This window comes from Ursus maritimus, unplaced genomic scaffold, assembly GCF_017311325.1.
Source record: "Ursus maritimus isolate PB19 unplaced genomic scaffold, ASM1731132v1 scaffold_1, whole genome shotgun sequence".
NCBI classification, from domain to species: domain Eukaryota; kingdom Metazoa; phylum Chordata; class Mammalia; order Carnivora; family Ursidae; genus Ursus; species Ursus maritimus.
In genome coordinates this window covers 52722036-52745528 of record NW_024423343.1, presented here as the reverse complement: position 1 = coordinate 52745528, position 23493 = coordinate 52722036, and the positions used below count along the sequence as shown (strand labels likewise).

Sequence of the window (23493 nt, the reverse complement as noted above, 5' to 3'; positions counted from 1 at the left end):
AAGTGCTTGTTAAAGGCTGAATTGTGTCCCCCTCCCCCTCCCACAGTTCATATGCTGAAATCTTACCTGCTAGTACCTCAGACTGTGACTGTATTTGGAGACAGAGACTTTAAAGAGGTAATTCAGTTAAGATGAGGTTATCAGGGTGGGCCCTGATCCAATATGACTGGTGTCTTTATAAGAAGCAGAGATTAGGGTATGGACATACATGGAGGAAAGACCAGGTGAAGACACAGGAAGAAGATGGTGATCTATGAGCCAAGGAGAGAAGCCTCAGGAGAAACCAACCCAGCTGACACCCCGATCTTGAATTTATAGCCTCCAAGACTGTGAGAAAATAAATCGCTGCTGTTTAAGCCACCCACCTGTACCACCTGTGGTACTTTGTTATAACAGCCTTCCCAAACTTATACAGTGCTCAATGAACTATTTCTGGAAGAAATGAACAACTTTACCGGAGAAAACTATTAATGACTCTTTGGTGACAGACTTTCTCTGAAGCTCTGAAGCTTGCTTTAAGGAGTGTGCAGCAGGCTGGAGCAGGTGGGCCTTTCCAGCTGCCACTTACAATATTCCAGCAGCAAAAGACAGCCCAGCTTTTGCATCTAAGTGTTAAGTGTTTACTCTCCCATTCAAAAAGCTAAAGCATTAGCAGTAAAGTTCTATCTTTAGCAAATTCTTCTCCTCTTTCGAGTGAAGAAACACTTACCACCTGCATGTGTGGTGATAGATTGTATGCAGCTGGGGATGCTTAGAGAGGCCCAGAGGCGGAAAACGGTATTATTCACCCTACAGAATCTACACTCAGTAGAGGTTAGTAAAGTAACAAGTATAAGGCCTAATGTAGGCTTGAAAACCCTCTAAGCTTTGAGAAAATAAAAAGCAGGCCCAACATCATGAAACTGGCAGGAACTCACAGCTAGGTCTTGGGTCTTTCTATTGAACATTAACAACTTCGTGGAACAGCAACACAAAAGAGGCAACTCTGGAACCATGAAGGACTGAGACAGGGACAAAACTGCCCCATTGTCTTGTCTGAACACAAACATGAACATTGTCCAAGCCACAGAAATGATCCAGTAGTCCCTTCCCTTGGCTCAGGCGAGTGACTGCTGCTTCTTGCCAGTTTACAGCTTTTACCTCTATCCAATCTTCCTGCCCTACAGATAAAATGTAGTAATCCACAACAATGCCTAGACATTCCCCAAAGTTACCTAATGCAAAGCCTAAGTCTGATGGTAAGTTATCTCTATCCTCTCTTTACCGAAGTACCCCGTGGTTCCCTTTGTTGCAACAGCAATACCCCACCATGTTTGACCGTGGATATGTTCCTGGTGGTCTGTGGCTGGGAGGCATTGATGTTTTATGTTTATAGATAGCTATATGCGTGTGTGTGTGTGTGTGTGTGTGTTCACAACATAAACCTGGAAATATAAATAACATAACGTTAATAGTATTTGCCTCTGGGTGGTAGGTTACAGGTTAATTTGATATTCTTATTTTTTGTTTATTTATATACACTCTGAGTTTTCTATAATGAAGATTACTGCTATGTATAATAAGAGGAAAAAACCATGTAAATTAGAGAAATGACATGCAAGAGTAGAATGGAAAGAAGACTATTTTAATAAGTCAAGAACATCTTGTTCAGAAATGGAATGCAAAAAAAGGAGTTACCAAGGCAAGGGTTGGCTCTCTTCATCCCCTCCAGCACCATATGAAAGCAGGCAGGCACGGCACACTCTGAAAGGCCCACGTCCACTGAACAACCATCGTATGAGGAGGATAAGCACATCAGGCCATCTGAGCCTAATAATGAATTCAAACATACCCTCTTAACTCCATGCTCACAGAGCAGCCTTTTGAGCGGTAATTCAGCTCCACTGGTAGCTTGCTATATATGTAACTGCTGAGTAACTGAACTCTACATCTGAAACTAATGATGTACTATATGTTGATAATTGAATTTAAATGAAAAAAACCCATATTCACATTTTAAGCAGTGATTAGTTTCAGCAACATATCATCTGTCACATTAACAGGTGCTGACAGATACAATTTTATTGTTTTTGTTTCGTCTTTGGTTTTCAGTTGTTTCCTAGTTTTGTAAACATAAAGGACTTATATTTAGCTTAACATTTGTACAAATTTAAATAATAAAGTATTAAAACCAATGTGAAAACGTTCTTAGGACCTGCAATATATTTTTCCTTTAAAATAGACTTATTAAAGTTTTGAGAAAGTGTCACAACTGGTAAATCTAAATGTTGCTTAAAATAATGCCTCCATTTATGTTTAAGAACCATAATTGATAGACTTCACATTTTTATCACTTCAAAAGTTAACTATGGTTTTCTTTTTAGAGCCATTTAAAAAAACCTAATAGACTATTTTTAAGAAAAGTTTTAGGTTTACAGAAACATTGAGCAGAAAGTTTTTAGAGCTCCCATATATTCCCTTCCCACACATACAATTTCCCTTAGTATTAACATCTTGCATTAGCGTAGTACATTTGTCACAATCGATAAGCCAGTATTCCAGATTTTGCCGTGTGGAATCATCTCTCCTTCCTGGAGTTGGTCAGGTCCCGTGCCTTCTAGGAATTTTGGAATGTTGTTTAGTACTAAAAAAGAAAAAGATACTTGAGACTGCTGATATAAGGCACATGTGCAATATTTAAAATGTATTCACTTTCAGAAGTATTCATAAACAATGTCAATTTTCTTTTACTACAATCTTACCATGTCCTAACATCTAGCGATCACCAGTAGTTTCCTGAACTAAAAAAACAAAAACAAAAGCAAAAGGAAAGCCAAAACCCATTAAGGTGACTTTATCTGAAGAATAGAGTCATCTTGCTATATTCTACTTTCCTCACGTATAAGGGGGCGAGAAGGACTTGACAGGAGGGGAACTTTCTCTTAAGCTACTAAATTTCCATGCTCTCTGGGGTATCAGTAAGGTTTACCAGAGTAAAAAGCCACATTCTTGGGTGCTTGGATGACTCAGTCAGCTAAGCATCTGCCTTCAGCTCAGGTCATGGTCCCAGGGTTCTGGAATCGAGTTCCACATTGGGATCCCTGCTCATCAGCGAGTCTGCTTCTCCCTGTACCCCTCCCTGCTGCTTTTGATCTCTCTCTCTCTCAAATAAATAAATAAAATCTTTAAAAAAAAAACCCACATTCTTGGAGAGTATACTATAGACACAGATTTCAACAGAATTGATATTGATGACATTTAGAACCAAGCAAGTAACCTTTGATTGCAAAATGGGTCTAGCCTCTTTGCAAAAAAAAAAAAAATGGTATCCTTTACATCTTTTTCCTATCAGATTCCTGGAGAATGTAGACTCCAATCTGATGAATTTTGTGGGCTTCTATTTGATATATTTGATTAAGCATTATCATTAAACTGGGAGGTGATATGTCAGAAATTGTAGCTCTCATAACGAATTTTTTCAACTACAACTATTTAGTAATCTATCCAGAATAGTAGCAATCCATTTAAGAAAAAACTGATAAAAGGTAAGGTTAAATAAGGAAGCAACATTTTTGTGAAGTCCACATTAATTGGTGGATTTTATTTTCCAAATTTTGATGAACAAAGCACCCATGTTTGATCCTGACTAAGCCCATGCTAACTTGTATCTTTAGAACAGTGACTTCCAACAGGAGATGATCTTATGCTGGGGATATTTGGCAATATCTGGAGACATTTTTGATTGTCACATCTTGGGTGGGGGCATGCTAACAGTGTCTAGTGGCTGGAGGCCAGAAATGCTGCAAAATGTCCTCTGATGCACAGGACAGCCACCCTCCAGTGTTAATAGTGCCAGGGTTGAGGAGCCCTGCCTTGGAGGAATACACCATGAAAACCACACTTTACTTATTTTTCACTAATTTCAGTAAGTATATAGATATCCTATGGAAGGCTCTTCTCAAAACCCAAGCAAAAAGCCATTTCTACATAGAACATTCTCTGGTCAATGTACATATAAGCTGAAAAAATTTTAAAGCCTTCTATTACATTAAAGGGCATACATGGAATATATTTATTGCATATGTTTATTAAGCATATCAGTAAGCATATTTCCCAAGTAAAGCACACCAGTGATCCCCTTGTTTATCTGCTACATAACAGGACAGTATGTCATGATTTACTGCAGTTGATGTCCTATCACAGCGTAGCTGATCAGAAAGATGTAGTTACTTCCTTTTGAAACGATAGCTGCAGCTCTGCCCTCTGGCTCACTTTGCAAATTGGTGCTTCTGAAAGCTTAAGATACTATTTTTACTCTTCTTATTTGGCTGTGACTTGTGTAACTATGTTCCTGCTTCTCATTTTCCTTGGTTTGGTCACACTGGTGGGGAATGGGTGTGTGTGTGTGTGTGTGTGTGTGTGTGTGTGTGTGTGTTTGTGTGGTGTTTTAGGACAAGGGGAGGGGTTGTATTCCCTCAGACAAGGCTCAGATAATTTCTCTTTCAAGATTAACTTCCCTTTGAAAACCAGAATTTTTAATTTCACAAAATCAGATTTTCCTTTCAGATATGTATTCTTAAATAAATATACAGTCTCTTCCTTTAACCATTTTAAAAACAAGGAAAATGATAATTTGAATATGTTGGGCAAAAAAAAATATCCATGCTTAAGATCAATTTAGAACAAAATTATGAAGTGCTCTATCTATAATTGGTCTAGATGCAAAAAGAAGATATCATTTTAAAAAGTAACTTAAACATAGTTGTCTCTTCCTAAGAATGAGAGCTGAAGTTGATCAAAGTGAACTAAACAATATATTTTAGAGAAAACATGAATTTATATGAACCATTCAGAAGCAACCATTAGAATATGTAAAAGCTTATTTCAAAAGAGATCACAATAGAAAAATAATTTGACTTCATTTCAATATAACGAAGATTAAAAATTTTAATTTGCCAGGCACCTGGGTGGCTCAGTCGGTTAAGCGTCTGGCTTCAGGTCAGGTCATGATCCTAGGGTCCTGGGATCGAGTCCTGCATCAGGTTCCTGCTCAGTGGGGAGTCTGCTTCTCCCTCTGCTCCTCCCCCTGCTTGTGCTCTCTCTCTCTCAAAAATAAACAAAATCTTTAAAAAGTAAAAATTGTAGGGGCGCCTGGGTGGCGCAGTCGTTAAGCGTCTGCCTTCGGCTCAGGGTGTGATCCCGGTGCTCTGGGATCGAGCCCCACATCAGGTTCCTCCTCTAGGAGCCTGCTTCTTCCTCTCCCACTCCCCCTGCTTGTGTTCCCTCTCTTGCTGGCTGTCTCTGTCAAATAAATAAATAAAATCTTTAAAAAAAAAGTAAAAATTGTAATTTGCCTGACACTGGTACTGAGCTTTACTTTAAAGCAGGTATTGTGTGAATAGACATGTTGATAACCGTGTTTAGAGTGCTAAGTCCCATGAGGTCATCCATGTATGAGGCACTTCAAGACTCCACATGCTAAACATGTTGACATGAAGTTTTAGGTTCTACTATGTCACTGTGCATATTTAGACTCATTCCACACGAGAAGAATGTTCAAGATGCCATAGCATGTCACAGTGTCGTAGAATGACAAGATCTATGCCGACTAACCTCCTCTTTTCTAATAGAGATAATTTTCATCAAGTACTAGGTGCGATATTCTCAGTTACTTTATCATTCAAATGATTCATACAATGCCAACAGCATTTCTGCATTAAAGTGCCTTGACACTGGGACTTTTTGGAGATTGAATAAGAGCCTGACGATGTTTTAGTATACCAGGTTTTTAGCTGGTATTTGGAGTCCCACAGTTACATATATTTTTTCTTCTCTGGTGAATAAAGGGAACATTCTATGAATGCCAAGGAGTGTATTATTCTCACCAATGAAAGTTCTTTTTTTTTTTTTTTAAGAATTTATTTATTTATTTGACAGAGATAGAGACAGCCAGCGAGAGAGGGAACACAAGCAGGGGGAGTGGGAGAGGAAGAAGCAGGCTCATAGCGGAGGAGCCTGATGTGGGGCTCCATCCCAGAACGCCGGGATCACGCCCTGAGCTGAAGGCAGATGCTTCACCACTGTGCCACCCAGGCGCCCCCCACCAATGAAAGTTCTTATCTGCCTATTGCTTCGCAGGGAATTTTCTTTAAATTTTATCCTAAAATTTAGCTGACCTCTTGATCATTTGGCCCTCAAATACCAAGTCCTTGGTAATATCATCTGCCTGTACTAATGAGAAAATCAAGAAGCACTTGTGTGTTTACTACCCCTTAGAGATCAGTGAGAGCTGGAAGCACTTTCAGAGATGGTGTAATTTATACCATTATTCACAGGCAAGGAACGTGAGGGTCAGAGATTTTAGTTGCTTAAGTCCTCAGAGCTCTTCTGTAACAGAGCTAGGATTAGAATTTAGGTCTTTAGCTCTTTAAAAGAGTAGTATTTAAGAGGAGTAATACAGAATAGCTGATATCTTTAAAACAAGTGCTCATTTCTATATGAATGCAAGATGATTAAAATAGGCTTAAATGTGTGACATATTTTTAAAAATCAGGTTTCACTATTTTAATAAGCATTGTTTAAGGATTTCGATTAACTTGTAAAAATGTACATGGCAGCCTCAACAAAAAAGCCTATGTTTATCCAATTTAAGAAAGATTCAGATGCCTGCAGGTTTCTCAGAGCAGCATTAGTAGAGGGACTGAGCTTTCTCTCATCTACTTTATCTCCAAATGGCAATTCTAGATTAGACATGCAAAGTCATATCTATCATTTAAAAAGTTAGAATGAAAGTGAAAGTGAACCTTGGTTATAATTTATTTCTGATAATGTATACAACCAGTGTCATATAATTTAAATACCAATGATACTCATTTTAAATATGTGTGTCAATGTTATTAAAATAGACATAAGAACTTTGTATTGTATGTGGGGTCAAAATACACTTTCATGTGAATAACATGAAAAGCACAGTTTCCTTGGTAATCTCTATTCAGAGAAATGGCAGCGGTAGATCATAATCTTCTAAAAATCAGATTGCTTAGTCTTATTGCACAGTGTTTCAGTGAGCACACCGTGACTCGAGGTTTTAGGTCATTTGAAATAGTACACTCCGGGGACTCAGCTTATACTTTCCGAAGAACATATAATGTTGGCATGGACTTATTGGCTATTTATGCTCATTTGTGGGGCATATAAATCTGAATGTAACTGCAAGTAGTTTCTGATTTTTCCCCCTAAAGAAATATATAGAGAATATTTTTCCCATTCTGAATAAACCTTTGGCGTATTTTCGAACAGCCAAGATCTATAGCCACTGTGATATGCCTGACCTGCTATGGCCTTATGAGGCTTAGTAGGGCAGCGCTGTGGGTTTGGAATAGAGAAGTTTATTATTCTTCTGGTACCTCCTGGTTTTGCAGAGTTCTTGGTGGTGTTGGCCAAATCCTACACATTGTCGAAACTATCAAATTAAACATGTGGTGCCTAATCTGAATTCATTCTCAAACAAGACTCTACCACTCTCAGAGTGGTCTGTATCACTCTAACTTCTTTTACTGTTTCTTCCATAGAAATCTGTCAATCTATCTCAGTGTTTCTGTGGAAACCAATGTTGAATTCTTCCATTTTGAATCTTACAAATTTGGAGCACAGATGTAACCAGTATGAAATTATTGCATTCAAGCTTGAACTCTTTAAAACTCCAGGTATTTTCTAAAACAGTGTTTTTCGAACTTTAATATGCATGAAAATGTCTTGAGAATCTTGCTAAAATGCAGGTTCTGATTCAGTAGGTCTGGGGTGGAATCTGAGGTTCTTCATTTTCAATAAGCTGCCAGGTGATGCTGATGCTACCGGTCTTCTGTAGCAAGGCTTTAAAAGATAACAGATAAAAATCAAGCAGTTGACTTATAGCAACTTATTTTTAGGATATGTAGTTCCATAGCAGTTGTGAAAAAATATTTTTCTCCTACTTTATATTAACTCTTAAAGAAAATCAGATATAAAATGCTGGGGGGCTGCCAAGTGTAAATACACAATGGAGAAATGTTCTTCTTTTCTATCAATCTGAAATTTTGCAGATTGGCTCACACAGGCTAAATCGTAGAGGTTTTCATCACAGTGTCTGCATACTAACATGGAGGAAACTTAGATGAAGCTAGCCCAAGGGTTCTCAGGGTCAGTCCTGATGGAATGGTCATATGGAGACTCTGAGGAAGTCTGGGATGATTTTCTGCACCAAGTTTTTGTAAGACTTTCAGAGGACAACCATTATGGACACAGATACAATTAGGTGCATTCATCTATGAGTTTCTAGGTATATATGGATGTGTATGTATATGTGTGTGTTTACTTCAAAATAGAACAGAAAAGAAGGAGGAGAATACTTTTTTTAAAAAAGAACCTAATGCCCTAGGGAAGAACACACAATTGTAACTGGGTTCGCATTTCCCCTCAGCCCTGCAATGGTTCCCATCCTTCATCCATTTGTCATTACATAGTATTGTTATAGCTATTGTTTGTCATCTTGTCTGTACCTTATCACCTGTTTATTGCCTTAGATAACATTTCCTGTTTGTGTCTGACATGGAATTCCATTTCAGTGAATTTCACCACCACGGTTCCATGAACCTGAAAAATATTTAATGTGACCAATGGATTAAATGATCTATGCAGCATACGATTAGTAACTTAGGGCCTGGCAAAACAGATTCACTATTATTTCATCTCTCCTAGACATTTTCTCCTTAAAAATTAATGACATGGCAAGAAAATATAGGAAAAATTAATTCAACAGCTAGTTCTTTTTTCATAGAGAAAGGATATGCTCATCTGTGGGGCACATAATTCCAAGTGTAACTACAAGTGCGTTCTGATTTTTTTCCCCAAGGGAGTTTTAAATAAAATGAATATTTATTTTCCCATTCAGAATAAACCTCTGGCATATTATCAAACAGACAAGCACTTTATAATATGCCTGGCCTGTTGTGACCCTAAGAGACTTAGCAGGGCCACAGTGTGGGTTTGGAACACAGAAGTTTCCTATTCTCCAGGTACCTATTTTTCAGAGTTCTTGGTGGCGTTGCCTAAATCCCACACATCATCAAAACTGTGATTAAACATGTGGCGCCTAAATCTGAATTCATTTTCAAACAGGACTCTACCACTCCCGGAGTAGTTTCTTGTGACAAATGAGTAAACTTGACTTCAGAAAACTGTCCTCACTTGCTTTGATTACTGTCCGTTCATAAAACAGATCACTGTTCTACAACGGGATGTTAAATAGGAGCATATTTCCTATCAGATATTAAACACCATGAGGATTTTTCCTCTTGAATTGAGCAGCTGCATTTATTAAGAGCATTTGTGAGGCAATATGTATACAAGAATAAACACCCCCTATCTGCAAGAGGCTGACTGAAATAATCAGATTAAATGTATTACTTTTACAGAGATTTAATATTGAGTTACATTTTAAGGAGCTCTCAGTGGAGCAAAGGAACAGGTAAGTAAACTCTATTGTTTCTAGGTACTTAGTAGACATAATATACATTTCATTATCCACATGCATAAACCATTAGCAGTAAAAAAAGAAATGAACACACAAAGCATTTGTTCTTGAAGTAATCATGTATGCTTTAATAACTTTAAGAAATGAGCTAGAGAAAACCGCCTTTAAAGACCACATTCAGTACTTCATATGGAAAATTCAAATACAATAGCCAATGGATTAAAAGAAAACCCAACAGCAGCTTCTTAAGCATGATTTATGATATTACATTTAAATAAAAGTAACCTTTAAGTTCTATTTTAGAAATAATTCTTTTAGAATTGCTATCTATGAGGAAATTAAATGGATTTATATTTGAAGTTGATATATGTGTTATAGATCAGAATAGTATTTTCCTGTTTTGATCTGCTATTTGGTAATTCTGTTTGAAATATACTGGTTTTTAATTATACATTTATAAAACTGGAGTTTGGCTGAGTATTTATCTTGCAGAATGCATATAAATACATGTCTGTATTTTACCATGCTAAAATAAGAAAAGTCTGTTTCTTCATTAACTCTTGGTCATCAGTTGCTCGTAGTACTGGTAACATCAAGTGTTTTTCTGACCTCATTACAACATACATCACCTGGGCATTTTATATATTACTTAATTCATACAGATAAGAACTCATACTAACAAATAGGTACACACACACACACACACACACACACATCTGTATCACCAAGATTGAAAACACTTAAATGGTTTTTATTAATTCATAATGATACCAATGGCATGTGATATGCTGTGCTATATAACCATGGTTAAGACAACCAAGGATAATTTCTCACATTGAAAGAAGCCATATAGATTTTCCTCATTCTAAGCCTCCCTGTGAGATAACATCATTTCCTCTAACTGGCTGATGGGTCAGACGGGTCAGATATCAGAGCATGGAATGGGACTCATGTGCCAAGAAAACTAGGCCCTGTACCTTAGACTGTGGTCCTGACTTGTGCATATATGCTTTTCATGATCCATTTTTAATTGCAATAGTAAATTAATATTTGTTCAAATATATAATATGTTGCCATAGGTTTGAACAGAAACTACAATGAGTACTCTGCTTGAATATCCATTTCTAAGTTCTAGATTGGATCTTTACAATACTTCACTGTTTATAGTTATCTTTACAACGCTTTTGGTAAAATAACAGTCCAGTACTTGGCTTTGTGGTGCATCAGTTAGTTTTCTTTTAAGTGATAAAGAATAATACCATTCTATTTCAGACAAATGATGTATATGACCAAAAATCACCTTTAAGAACATGGAAATAAAGAAAGCACTTATAGTTAACATCTAGAAAATACAAAATGATTAGTTTCATTAAAGTTTCCAACTAAATGTAGGTGCCAAAGTAGTCATTTGTATTCTACCCTTCAATTAATTAATAGACCAAGATATGACTTTATGGAACTGATTACTTTTAAAAGTATAATACAATGTCTGACATATTTTAGCTCTGGTTTCTATCAAAATATCTTAGAAATATACTAGCAGCGTGAGCTTATCCTTGCTGGTAGGAAGTACTAATTCATGAAAGATACATTCATTCTTGCAGTGTAGCAGAGTACCAGCTGATAAATCATCCACTCTGGGATTTGATGTCAGAGGTCAAAAGGACTCCTTTTCTTCTAATATTAAATTCATTGTTGTTGGAGAAAGCTCAGCTCTACAATGCTATAATTACAATGACTTTCTAATTTTTCTCTCTTGGTCTGTTGACAATGACAATGGCCAACAAATGATCGAATTTGATTTATGTTCCACATCAAGTCTCCCCTTGCTCTGGTGAGCATCATCTCCTTCAAATAATTTATCCCTTTTGAAATCCCCAAAATATCATAGAAAGCTGCAAGAAAAATCAAGTGTGAAATGTTGCAAGTAGATGACAAATATCATGATGTCTGTAACAAATTTATGGAAAAGGGACAAATTCATGTTGCCTGCCCTTGCCCCTGCCTCTGAAAATGCTTGATTCACTGTGATTTATTTATTCCTAACTCCCTGTCTTTCTCCTGGATGCAACTGTTGCAGACCTGCCTCTGGTAAACTTGCCATGTTCACTAATTGGTTCCAAGAGTTTTTGGTAGATTCATTGGATTTTCTACATAGAAAATCATGCTATCTGCAAGTAAAGATAGTCTTATTTCTTCTTTTCCAACCTGCAAAACTTTTATTTCCTTTCCTGTCTTATTCACTGGCTAGGACTTCCAGTACAATGACGAATAAGAGTTGTGAGAAGACATTCTTACCTTCTTCCCAAACTTAGGGGCAAAATGTCTGGTCTCTTGCCATTAGTGTGATGTTAATTACAGGATTTTTGTAGATAATCTTTATCAAGCTGAGGAAGTTTCTTCTGTTTCTTTCTCTTTTTTTAAGATTTTAAAAATTTATTTGACAGAGAGAGAGAGCACAAGCAGGGAGAGAGGCAGAGAGAGGAGCAGGCTCCCTGCTGAGCAGGGAGCCCAACGCGCCAGTCTCAATCCCAGGACCCTTGGATCATGACCTGAGCTGAAGGCAGATGCCTAATTGACTGAGCCACTCAGGCACCTAGGAAGTTTTTTCTGTTGCTTGCTTTCTGAGAGTTTTTTTTTTTTTCTTAATTATTATGAACACATGCTGAATTTTGTCAAATGCTATTCCTGAATCAATTGACATAAGCATGTGATTTTTCTTCTTTTGCCTATAGATGCAGTGGATTATATTGATTGATTTTTGAATATTGGACCAGCCTTGCATACCTGGAACAAATCCCACTGGTGTATATAATTTGACTTATTCATTGTTGTATATGATTTATTAGTATTGTGTTGGGAATGTTCATGTCTATATTCATGAGAGATATTGACTATAGTTTTCCTTTCTTTTAATATCTTTATCTGGCTTTAGTATTGGGTAATTCTGATCTCATAGAATGAGTTTTAAATGTCCTCTCTACTTCTATTTCTTGAAGAGATTGTGATGAATTGGTATTATTCTTTCCTTAAATATTTGGTAGGTTTACCAGTGAAACCATCTGGGCATAGTATTTTCTTTTCCGGAAGCTTATTTATTATTGATTCAATATCTTAAAGAGATATTGGGCAATTCAGGTTGTCTCTTTCTGCTTCTGTGAGTTTTGGTAGTTTATATCTTTCAAGGAATTAATCCATCTCATCTCAGTTGATCAAATTTGTGGGCTTAGAGTTGCTTATAGCATTCTTTTATTAGGTTTTTAATATCCAAGGATCGGTACTGGTGTATTTTTATGTTTTCCAAAATATTTAAAAATTTCTCTTGAGACTTATTTTTGACCCATGTGCTATTTAGAAGTGTGTTGTTTAATTTCTGAATATTTGGAGATTTTTCTAGCTATCTTTCTGATGTTTAGTTTAATTCTGTTGTGATCTAAGAACATGCTTTGTATGATTAGTATTCTTTTCAATTTAAGTAAGGTGCATTTTACAGCCAAGAATATGGTCTGTCTTGGTGAATGCTCTATGTGAGCCTAAGAAGAATGTGTATTCTGCTGTTGGTGAATAAAATACTCTACAAATGTCAATTATATCTAATCGATCGATAGTGCTCTTTTAGATCATATATATCCTAAAATTTAGGTGTAAGTGGTCCCATTTATTGAGCTTCTCTCTTCTTCCTTACACTATGTCATACTGCACCTTCGTACTTTGGTTCACATTTCTAACCACAACTTCCCTTTGTCTTTCCCCCTACTCCAGAGGCCATTTTTTCTCACTTTGATTACATATTGCCTTGTTTTTTCTTTTTCTTGTTTTTGTATGTGCATTATCATCAAGCAAGTAGTAAATCATTAGGACTTGTCTTGAAAGACTTTTTCTTCCTTTAGAACTCCTAGCATTGTGGTGCACGTAGGGGGCAATGTTCACACGGCAGATGGATATAGCTGCTGGTTGATTGGAATGTGCCAAGATCCCCCAAATCAAGAAAAGAACTGACACCTGCCAGCATACTCCAAGAGTGCTGGTTTGAAAGGCTGGTTGGTGTCTATCAATGAATGTGTCTGGGAATTTTTTCACCAGAGAAAGGCTTGAATGGACTTTTCTAGAACACGGTACTTGTATTGGTTTCCCGAGGTTGCTGTGACAAAGAACCATAAACTGGGTGGCTTAAAGCAACAGAAATGTACTCTTTCTCAGTTCTGAGGGCTAAACGTCCAAAATCAAGGCATCAGTAGAACCATGCTCTCTCTGAAGTCTCTAGGGAAGAATAGTTTATTACCTCTTCTTGTCACTTGGGGTTGCAATTTCTGGTGCTCTACAGCTTGCAGAAGCTGACACTGACACCAGTCTCTGCCTTTTTATCACATGGCCTTTTCCTGTGTGTCTCCTTTGTCTCCATGAATGTTATGGTCTTCTTAGAAGAACACCAGGCACTGGGTTTATGGCCACCCGGACACTATTCAATCCAGTACAGTCCTCTACTTGGGTAAAGAAAAATGTCATGCAGACATATTTTATTGTGGTCTCTAATTCCCTCTCAGGGGGTCCCCACATGCATTTCCTGAATCTAGAGGAAATTCACAGTGAGAGGGAGGATGAAACCCACAGCTGACACTCGGTTTCCTCACCCTGATGTTTGACAATTTTTCCTTCCTGTCCTACATTTCCCAACACTTAGTAGAACATAGCATACAACTCTTTCAGGTTCCTGCATATCCCATTTCCTCACAAGAATTTGTCTTTTTTTGGTGGGGGACACATTCCTATTTAATCTGATAACTGAGACCAGGATATGATGAGAAATTCTATTACTCCTTTAAGAGTAATAGAAATAATAAATATTCATTTTAAGAGGCATCTTCTGGAGCTGCATTAACTTTAATCAAAGGCAGGCCTCTGAGCATCGACATGGCAGTGGCTGCTAGGGAAGACACTTCAGAGCAGATGGGCATTTTAGCCTTCCCGATCCTGCCAGGTAAATCGTTTCCTACTTTGTCTGCATTTCCAGTGGCCCTGTTTGCCAATAGCTTGTTTGTGTGTGGGTTTGCATAATACTTATTACAAAGAAAGACTCTCTGGCATCATGAGAATAATATGGGTTGGAGGCTATTCACCATGAATAAATTATATTTCTTTATATTTCATCCTTTGAATTTTTATCTTCAAAAGATTTCATTATATGATTTTTAATGCTAACATGAGATAAAAATACCATTTTGTAGTTGTTTGGATCAATAAGGTTCTTGGAAAAGAACAGTTGTTGAATGTCAAAGGGAAAAGTTTATTTCATTAGCTAGCTCTGGAGCTGTTATTTCACAAGTATTGATATTTAAGTGGGTCCTAAATGGAAAAAGCCATAGCAGGAAGCCATCTGAATACAGATTGAAAACGTCAAAGTATGTAACTATTATTGCTCTGGTTTAAAGAAAAATCAGGTTGGAAAAATGTTTTCCAGCTACTCCTATGGTTAAAATATGTTTTGATTTCAGCCAGTCTTTATTGTGCTAATTGGGAATACATGCACACAAACATTCTTGTCTCTACAACTCTTTGCATTTCCTCATCCTTTAAGGAAAATAAGGTGTTGATTTTATGATATAAAAAGGAGAATCCAAAGAGTTGGATTTGCCAGGTCCTGGCTTATACAGATGAAACTGCCATTGAACAGAAGAAAGAGCTATCTGGCCAAACACTCAAACTCCAGAATCAAAGATTTGTTCATCTGGAGGAATGTCATGCATCCAACCTTCACCACTGATGCCTGGGGAGTTGATGATGTTATATAAACACTCACCAACACAAGGAACAGTGATGTGGGAATTCATGGGTAAAGGCCAAATTAACAGCTTTGTGCTTTCCATTTTAAGGATGAATTCATACACAGCTGATAACATTCAAATCTCAGCTCATGTAATGAGAGCAGAGAAAATGAATTGTTTTGCTTTAAGCGGGACACTGTTTCATTTAGTGAATGCAAATCTTTTGGCTCTTTGATACAGCTCAAGATTCTGCTAATGGAAAACAGTCTGTCATGCTTTGGCATTTGCATTGACATGCACAATATCAGAGAATACTAGGAGGATATATTTTATTTTGTTTCAAATAACTTATTTCATGGTCACACTTAAAATAACGTACATACCACAGGAATGTCAAAAGCTTCAGATGGCAATTTCTAGTAGGGAATAGTCATAAATAAAAACAAAACTAGTGGAACAAGATGCAATATTTTTTCCTTTGTTCATTTGAAAATCAAATAATGTAAATTCTTGGATTTGGCTTTTTAAATATTTACATATGTGAATGAAATGCTGGTTTCAAATAAGATACAACCAGATTACCAAGATTATTGATTACTACAATAAAATACTGATAATTTGTGTAAGGTTCTAAAGAAGTACATAAATTCTGGTTTTGGCATTTCGGACATAGTCATTGTAGTATCCCTACATACTTCATGACTAGAACAAGATTCTGATTGGCCAATGTCCATAATAAGAAAGAATAATCAGGTAACAAATACATCTTTCTCTTTTTACATTCCCCCACCAACTCTCCAGAAAAAGAAAAAAAAAAAAAAAAGCTAGGTTTATCTTTGTTTACCTCCAACAACAATTCAAAAAATATTTATTGAGTATGACTGTGGCTTAGATGCTAGGAACATAATGATGAAAAGGGCTGTCACAGATCCTGCTGATAAATATTTCACACTCTAGCCAGAGGAGACAGATGCCCAAACATGCAATTTCAATGCTTTGTATCAAGGGACATGACATGGACAGCTCAGGTGTTGACAGTGTACATAGCAGGAACATCTACACTGGACTTGATGGGGCAGAAGGCTTCCTGGGGGAAGTTGTGTCTCAAATGGACCAAGAAGGATATGCAGGGGTTAAGCCACATAAAGATAGGCTAGGATATAGTAAGGGAGATCTGCGGAAGAAAGGACTAGAGATAAGAAAGAGCATGATAGATTAAAATGATAGGTTAAAAACCTGAAGTAAAATATCACTTTGTGGGGGGATCAGAAGGGATGGAACAGAGATTAGGAAGGGGAGGGCAGGTATTAAAGGACCTTGTGTACTGCTTACACAAGAGACTTAAACTTGAGTGAAGTGGTTAGAAGGTTCTTGCAGTAATCTATTTTAAGCCTGCATCTTGATTATAAGTGAGGGTTAGCATTGAATAAAATAACTAATTGTTTACGGCTTCTTTTCCCAAAGATTTTAGATATTTTAGAATACATAGAGATTTGAATGTAAGGATTCCTGCCGTAGATTTCTCTTGGAATTGAATGTGAAAAAAATTTTACCACTAAATGTTTATACATTTTTTATCAGAAAATCAGAACTGGAAAGCTCAATGATTTTGCGTTTTAGGAAGGTCAAAACACATTTTGTGTTGCGTTCCTTCAGGGTGTCAAGTACATGTTCTTTTTAATCTTCCTTGTCATTTACATTTTCTTGTCGAGAAGTGTTTTGATATTACTAACTGCCCAGAATTTTCTTTAGAAGAAAATGGGTATAAATAGTATATATACCTTAAAATAGAAATATCTTTTGAATTTCCTAGGTTTTTCATTTTTAATCAATAATTTTAGTTCATACTTTCAAAAGGAGAATTCTTTGATCAAGGCAGAAATCCTAGCAAAAGGAAAATCACACTTAAGTCTTTGAAATTAAAATATAACTGGAAGAATAACTGAATCGCTAATTATTCTTCCCTGCTGTGGGAATTACTAGATAGTCAACTGATAGCACAAAAGAATGGGTAAGTGAGTAGGTATATAAATAGATGGATGGATGGATTGACCAGATGGATGGGTGGATGGATAGATAGATAGATAGATAGATAGATAGATAGATAAATGAATGATTGGACAGATAGACTGATGTACAGATAGCTAGCTGAACTATATCTTGAATATCACCATAATGCTTCTTCCTAATATTTGAGCTCCCTGTGTGTGTGCATATATGTGTGTATATATATTTGATATATGTTAAATACATATTATATTTGGTATATGAACCAAATACATCAGGGGTTTATACCTTATTTAGTCACACACTATGGATGGATGGATATATGTATATATCCCACCCTGCTGCCCACTAATGCTCCCCATTAGCCATTAACTGGCATGCAACAGGTAAAGCAAACAAGCAAGTCCCATGCCCTAACAACCTCTAGCCACAAATTCAACCAAGATGACAAAATGGGAAAGGGGATCTTACTAAATTAACAAGAAAGAGACAGAAGGTGGGACAAGAATTTGTTACCTGGTCCTGCCTGCCCCCTTTGGACATGATTAGATTTTACTATTTAGCCTCAACGTGGGAATAGCAGTTAGGCAAGATATGTAAAATATGAGAAACTGAACAAAATGAATAGGAGACTTAAGAAACTATGAGTTCCCTAGGACATTGTATATATAAGCTTTTAATCGGTTTCTGATGAAATTTGGAAGAAAATAAGAGATTTAATTGTTTAATTAAATTGATGCACAGAAAAAAATGTCAACTTTACTTAGCCACACATTTCATACCTTCAAATATGAAGATATTAATTAATATTAATTAATATTAACTTGAATATATTACATTTAAATATTTTATTATTGTAGAGTCTTGTAACAACATAATTAATTCCTTCCATTCATCAAAAATCTATAATAAATTATTCTTTCAACTAAAGATTTTGCTCTACCATGATAAAACTATGTTTAAAATTTAAAAACAAATGCTTCTCTCATTCATGTTTACTTTTAAAGGGAACCAAAAAAAGGTCCTTCTGAATAATATATTTCAGAAATGCATAGAAAATTATTCAATGTTAGTGATAATTAAAAAAAAAGAATAGAATTCACCTTATGTTGTCTTATACACTTTTTCCCCTATATCATACTAAATGCATCCTCCTAAATTTAATTTCAAGTCTTTGAAAAGATGTAATCTTAAGAAATTAGAAAGGAATTTAAGTTCCAATTCATAAAACATCACCTTCCCACACGGGAAAGGTTGGAAATCAGAGACTAATACCTCTCCTTTAATATGCTAAAGAAAGAGCATCTGAACAAAAATAGTGGGCAGGAGACAGTGTGACGATAAGTTGCATCAAACAATATAATTACCTTCAGCCTTCATAGAATGCTTTCCATTTTTCCAATCTTTATAAGACATGAAATGAAAACTCTCAATTGCCCGAGAGGTAGATGATGAACCCATTTTCCAAATGGGAAACTGAGTCATTGAGATGTCTTTACCACAGGCTGCAAAAAATGGTCAGCAGCAGAATCAAGAGAAGATGCCGGAGGAACAGGTTGCCGTCGTATATGTGTGGCTGCCCAAAACGTGACAGTGGCCGACCGGAGTTATGCTGGTCCATCTGCAGCCTGTGCTCCATTCCGCTCTATGACAGGTACAGCCGATGGAAGTTTGAAACCCCATCTGAAGTTGACAGCACCTCTACTCGCCATTGTGAAACCCGCGAGCTCAACATGAGGAGTGATTTTTTACAGTGGCCTCCTCAGACTTAGGAAGGTAAGCGAGGTTGAAACTACATAGAATGTATTTCAATAAATGAGATCAAGACATGAAGCACAATGAAAGGACAGCTTATGCGATAAGGTAAATTACAGCTTCGCTGCAATGTTTCTACTGTTATTCTACGGAGACATTTATGAGTACAATTGAAAATAAATTATCAAACAATTGGATTTGAAATTTAACTCACATCTCTCTGCTGATGTGAGCCTTGATATACATGCTCTTAAATGAGGAGGGAATAAACATAGTGTAATTTTACTGGGCTTTATATTGAGCACATCTTTTTCTAGAATACAAAAATGTATGCTTTTCCACTGCTAAGAATTTACCAAGCCCCTCAAATACACTAAAACACTAAAGAAAGTGTGATTATTTTGCTGAGTTTGGTATTAGCCAAACAAACAACATGGCTAGAATGGGGGCACACTTGAGGAGAGATGCAGGAAGATGGGGGAGATGCAGGAAAATAAACAACCGCAGTGTTGTTCTTTACACTCGTGAGAATGACGACCAAGAGTGCCAACCCCACAGTTACTGTGCGAGGATCCAGTACATTAGGGACACACTAATATAGATGACACACAGTGTTACCCAGTTTATTCTTGTGATTGGCGGCCTGTGGTTACCTGTCACATGGAGGATGACATTGGAAGAGAGAATGCCACTAGAGTTTTGGGCCCGAGCCACATAGAGGCCTGCGTCTGCCTCACATACCTTCGGAATGAACACCGAATGTCTTGTCTCCTTGTGTAAAACCTGTAAGTGCCCATCTGCAGACAATTTCTGGCCCTTCTTGTACCTGAAGCAGAGAGTCAGTTTTTAAAGTCAGAATCACTGTATATTCACATCATTTCCAAGCTCTAAAAGCCATTGCAAACAAGCCCTTTACCATTGCAATACTGTCTCTCTAGTATTAGCAGGAGCTCTGCAGCTACCATAGATCCCAATGGGGCCACTCATCCTTCAAGCAGAGGTTGGAGACTTGTGGCCTGAGAAGTGCTTGATGGGGTCAGACCATACTTTTCAAAAAATTGAATTTTTCAACAAAATTGAACAGTTGGAATATTGCACATGAAAATTCAGATATCCAACTATTCTTTAAAAAAACCAAAAAAACAAAAAAACAGAGTGCTTGGCTGGGTCAGTTGATTGAGCGGCTGACTCTTGATTTCAGCTCAGGTCATGATCTCAGGGTGGTGAGATCGAGCCCCTTGTGAGGCTCCGCACTGGGCCTGGAGGCCGCTCAAGATTCTCTTTCTCTGTCTCCCTCTGTCCCTCCCCGCCCCCCACCTCTCTCTCTCCCTCTCTAAGACAAACAAACAACAACAAAAAATTCCAGACCATCTGGTCACAGAGGGCCACCATTTGCTGATGGCAACAATTACCTAGAGTGTGAAATGGCACCCCTCTATTTGGCTCCTGTCATCTTTCAGCTGCTATGGGATTGCAGCCTGTGACTTCTGGGGATCTGTATGAGTGAGACTCATCATCTCATCATATTCACCCCATAAGATCCATGTGAGAATAAAAATATGCTGTTTTAGAACAAGGTACTTATACAACATTTCCTGGCAAAATGAGTTCATTTCATTTTTATGAATTAATTTCATTAGAATTATAAAAGACATTTACATAATTGGATTATTACTGTTAATGACATGTTTCTAAAAGTTTCCCATGAACACGAGTATTTAGCTGTCTCTTTTTAGAAAGTAAACAATTTATTTTATGTATTCTAGATTCTTGTTTACTTATACCCATGTTCCTTCACCTAAGAAGTAGTGACAAAACTGAATCATTTTCTGTTCCCATTGCCTATGTGATAATTTTGCATTTTTATGAGTGTCCTAGGAATGTGTATTTCCAAGAGGTTGCCAGTTGCTAATTGAGCAAAATTGTTATAAATCCAAAAGCAAGATATTTTTTCACAATATTGTGATAATTCTTCAACAATAAATACTAACCAAGTTATTTGTTTTGTGGCTAAAACCAAGAAACACTGCAGACAACATTTTTCTTTGGGATGAACTGATATTTAATAATGAATTAAATATTTTTTAAATTCATAAATATGAAATTCCTGATCTATAAAAAAACCATGCAATTGTAAAAACAATAAAATAAAACAAAAGCACAAAAACACTTGTGCTACAGTGCAGCCTCTTTCCATCATCTGAGAGACTAGAATTTTCTTTTACATAACCAACTCACACTTTAAGCATCGTCAGTGGGCACACGCAATAGTTGAAACTGTTAATGTAATGTCTACTGAAATACTATGATAAATAAATGCTATTTTACTTATCTTAGTTTATGGATATGAATTCAGTCTCACCTATTTGTAACTTTGTCCTCCGATAAATCTACTTACAGATGAAAAATTTCTAAATGTTTAGAAGTAACCCACGTAGGGAGAAAGTGAGAACTACTTTTAAAACAACAGTGATTCAAAACCTGTGTTCTGCAGTTTACTTTCTATTAAAACAAATACGCTAAAAAATAATGTCTCCAGAGAGAAATCCTATTGTTCACAGCTCAGTTATTACACCACCTTTCAAAAATGGGTTTATTACCTGTCACTGGGAGCAACTGTGAAAGAAATATTTTTTTTCCATCTCTCACACTGAAGAAATTTATGGAAAGAAATCTTAAGTGAAACACACAAATATTACAAAAGTGATGTGTGACTTCTGTCGGGAAGAGGGAAAAGATGAAAAAGGTAAATGAAAGAAAAGGGGGAAAACCCAGATCTTATGTTTTTTTATTGAATATGGGATGTTAAGCTAAGAAAATGTCATGCTTATCTAGAAAAAAGCAATAGGAAAGAATTTCAACCCACAATCTTCAGAAATGTGGAATGTTAAACTAATACCAAAAAAACATACAAAAAAAGAAAAAAACACCCCACAAAAGAGCACAGCTAAGTTGCAGTGCTTTTGGAGTTGGTTAAGTGACTATTTCCTGTGGTTTCTTTTGTTTCTTCCAGGTATTAGCCATGCTGTGCCTACAGGGAGGGTTGGGGGATGGTGAAAGGTTGAATCATGCAGAGTTGCAGTGTTGCAGAGTATTAATCAGCTATCCCTAGCCCTTTAAATTAGCGCACACAGAATGCTTTGCTCAGTCATTCAACGTGTTTATGACTTGTCATTATAAGCTACCCACCATGTCAGTGCAGGCTCTGGAAATCCTGTTACTTCAACTTCCAAAGTCACTGGAGAGCCTTCCATGACAGTTACATTAGACAGGAGCCTGGAGAAATTAGGTGCCTGGCCAGCAAGGCTGACCGCAGTGTTCTTTGCTGTTGTACATTTCATCTCCTCCTGGGGGACCATTTGCCTCTGATAGGCCCGCCTGGGGCCTGATGGAAACCCAAGGCCTGAGCATGCATCCTGGGAAGCATGCAGCCTGTCTCGGGTTTTAGGGACGTTATTATCAACATGCACTTTCTCCCGTGTTTCTAGCAAACTTCCCTGAGCCTGAGGGTGCTGCTGTGAAGCTCTCTCATGCACTTCACTCGGCATGCTCTCTGGATGTTTAGCACTGATTCTGCAGAAGGCAGTACTTTTTTCCAGAAATCCTTGGGAGGTTAATGGGAGCTCAGCTTTGAACTGGGAGTAAGGCCTCTCAAAATGACTTGAGAATGTTTCTCTCTTATTGCAAGCATCAGCAAAAGCAGCAGGTGGTGGGATGCCCGATTCCTGGGCCTCCCCGGGACTGCTGGCCCCAGTCTGCATCCTGTGGCTGCTCATGTGCAGGCTGAGGGAAGGGCTGGCGCGCTCCTCCACTTCCATGTCAGCCAGGGCAAGGGGGGAGCCGGGGCTTCCTGGGAGTGGAGGCAAGGAGATGTCATCGGGTGAGACACATTCACATTCTTCTCCTGAAAGGGTGTCTGCAGGCAGGAGCCGGCCTTGGACAGCACCCTCTCTGTCAGAGGGCAGCTGCTTCAGGTGCCGTAGGTGCTGACCGTCTCCTGTTCCACTGATGGCCAAAACACCTGCTCCCTGAGCCTTCGAAACAGAAAAGCCAAAGCTTCGGGTTAGTCACTGAGTTTTTTCCAGGTCTCAAACTCCATCAGATGGACAATCTGAGAAAACCTACAGCGAGTTAAAGCTTAGGGCTTTACACAAGCGGTACAGAACTTGAAATCATCGGTCTGTTTAATCCTGGCCCAGTCCCATGCCCTGACTAAGGAACTGGTAAACTGACCTCCAGTCTCTGAATGAAATGTGATAAACCTTGTGAAACAGAGGTGAGAAAGTCCTAGTTTTCATCTATAATGAAGTGGTTGAAATGGATCAGTGTCTTCCAAATCATGATCTGAGGAATCTCCTCCCACCAGCAAATTCTGCTCTGTTTTATTTGTCTACCCTCAATGGGGACGCATAGTTCCTAAATCTCAGAGCCTCCCTTGTTAAGCAATCCCTTGGACCCTCCTAAGAATAACCCCTCTTT

At 37.5% G+C, this 23493-nt stretch overlaps 1 protein-coding gene across 1 annotated transcript in view; it reads right to left on the bottom strand.

Moving 5' to 3' along the window:
* Positions 1–18849: 18849 nt before the first annotated feature.
* CCDC141 (coiled-coil domain containing 141) overlaps positions 18850–23493 on the bottom strand; it is a 181367-nt gene continuing 176723 nt past the window's right edge. The window contains exons 23-24 of the mRNA XM_008687200.2: positions 22204–23048; positions 18850–19840 (exon numbers count right to left, since the gene is read on the bottom strand). Coding sequence (XP_008685422.2) covers positions 19573–19840; positions 22204–23048 — 1113 coding nt within the window. The 3' untranslated portion in view covers positions 18850–19572. The remainder of the gene's footprint in view (positions 19841–22203; positions 23049–23493) is intronic.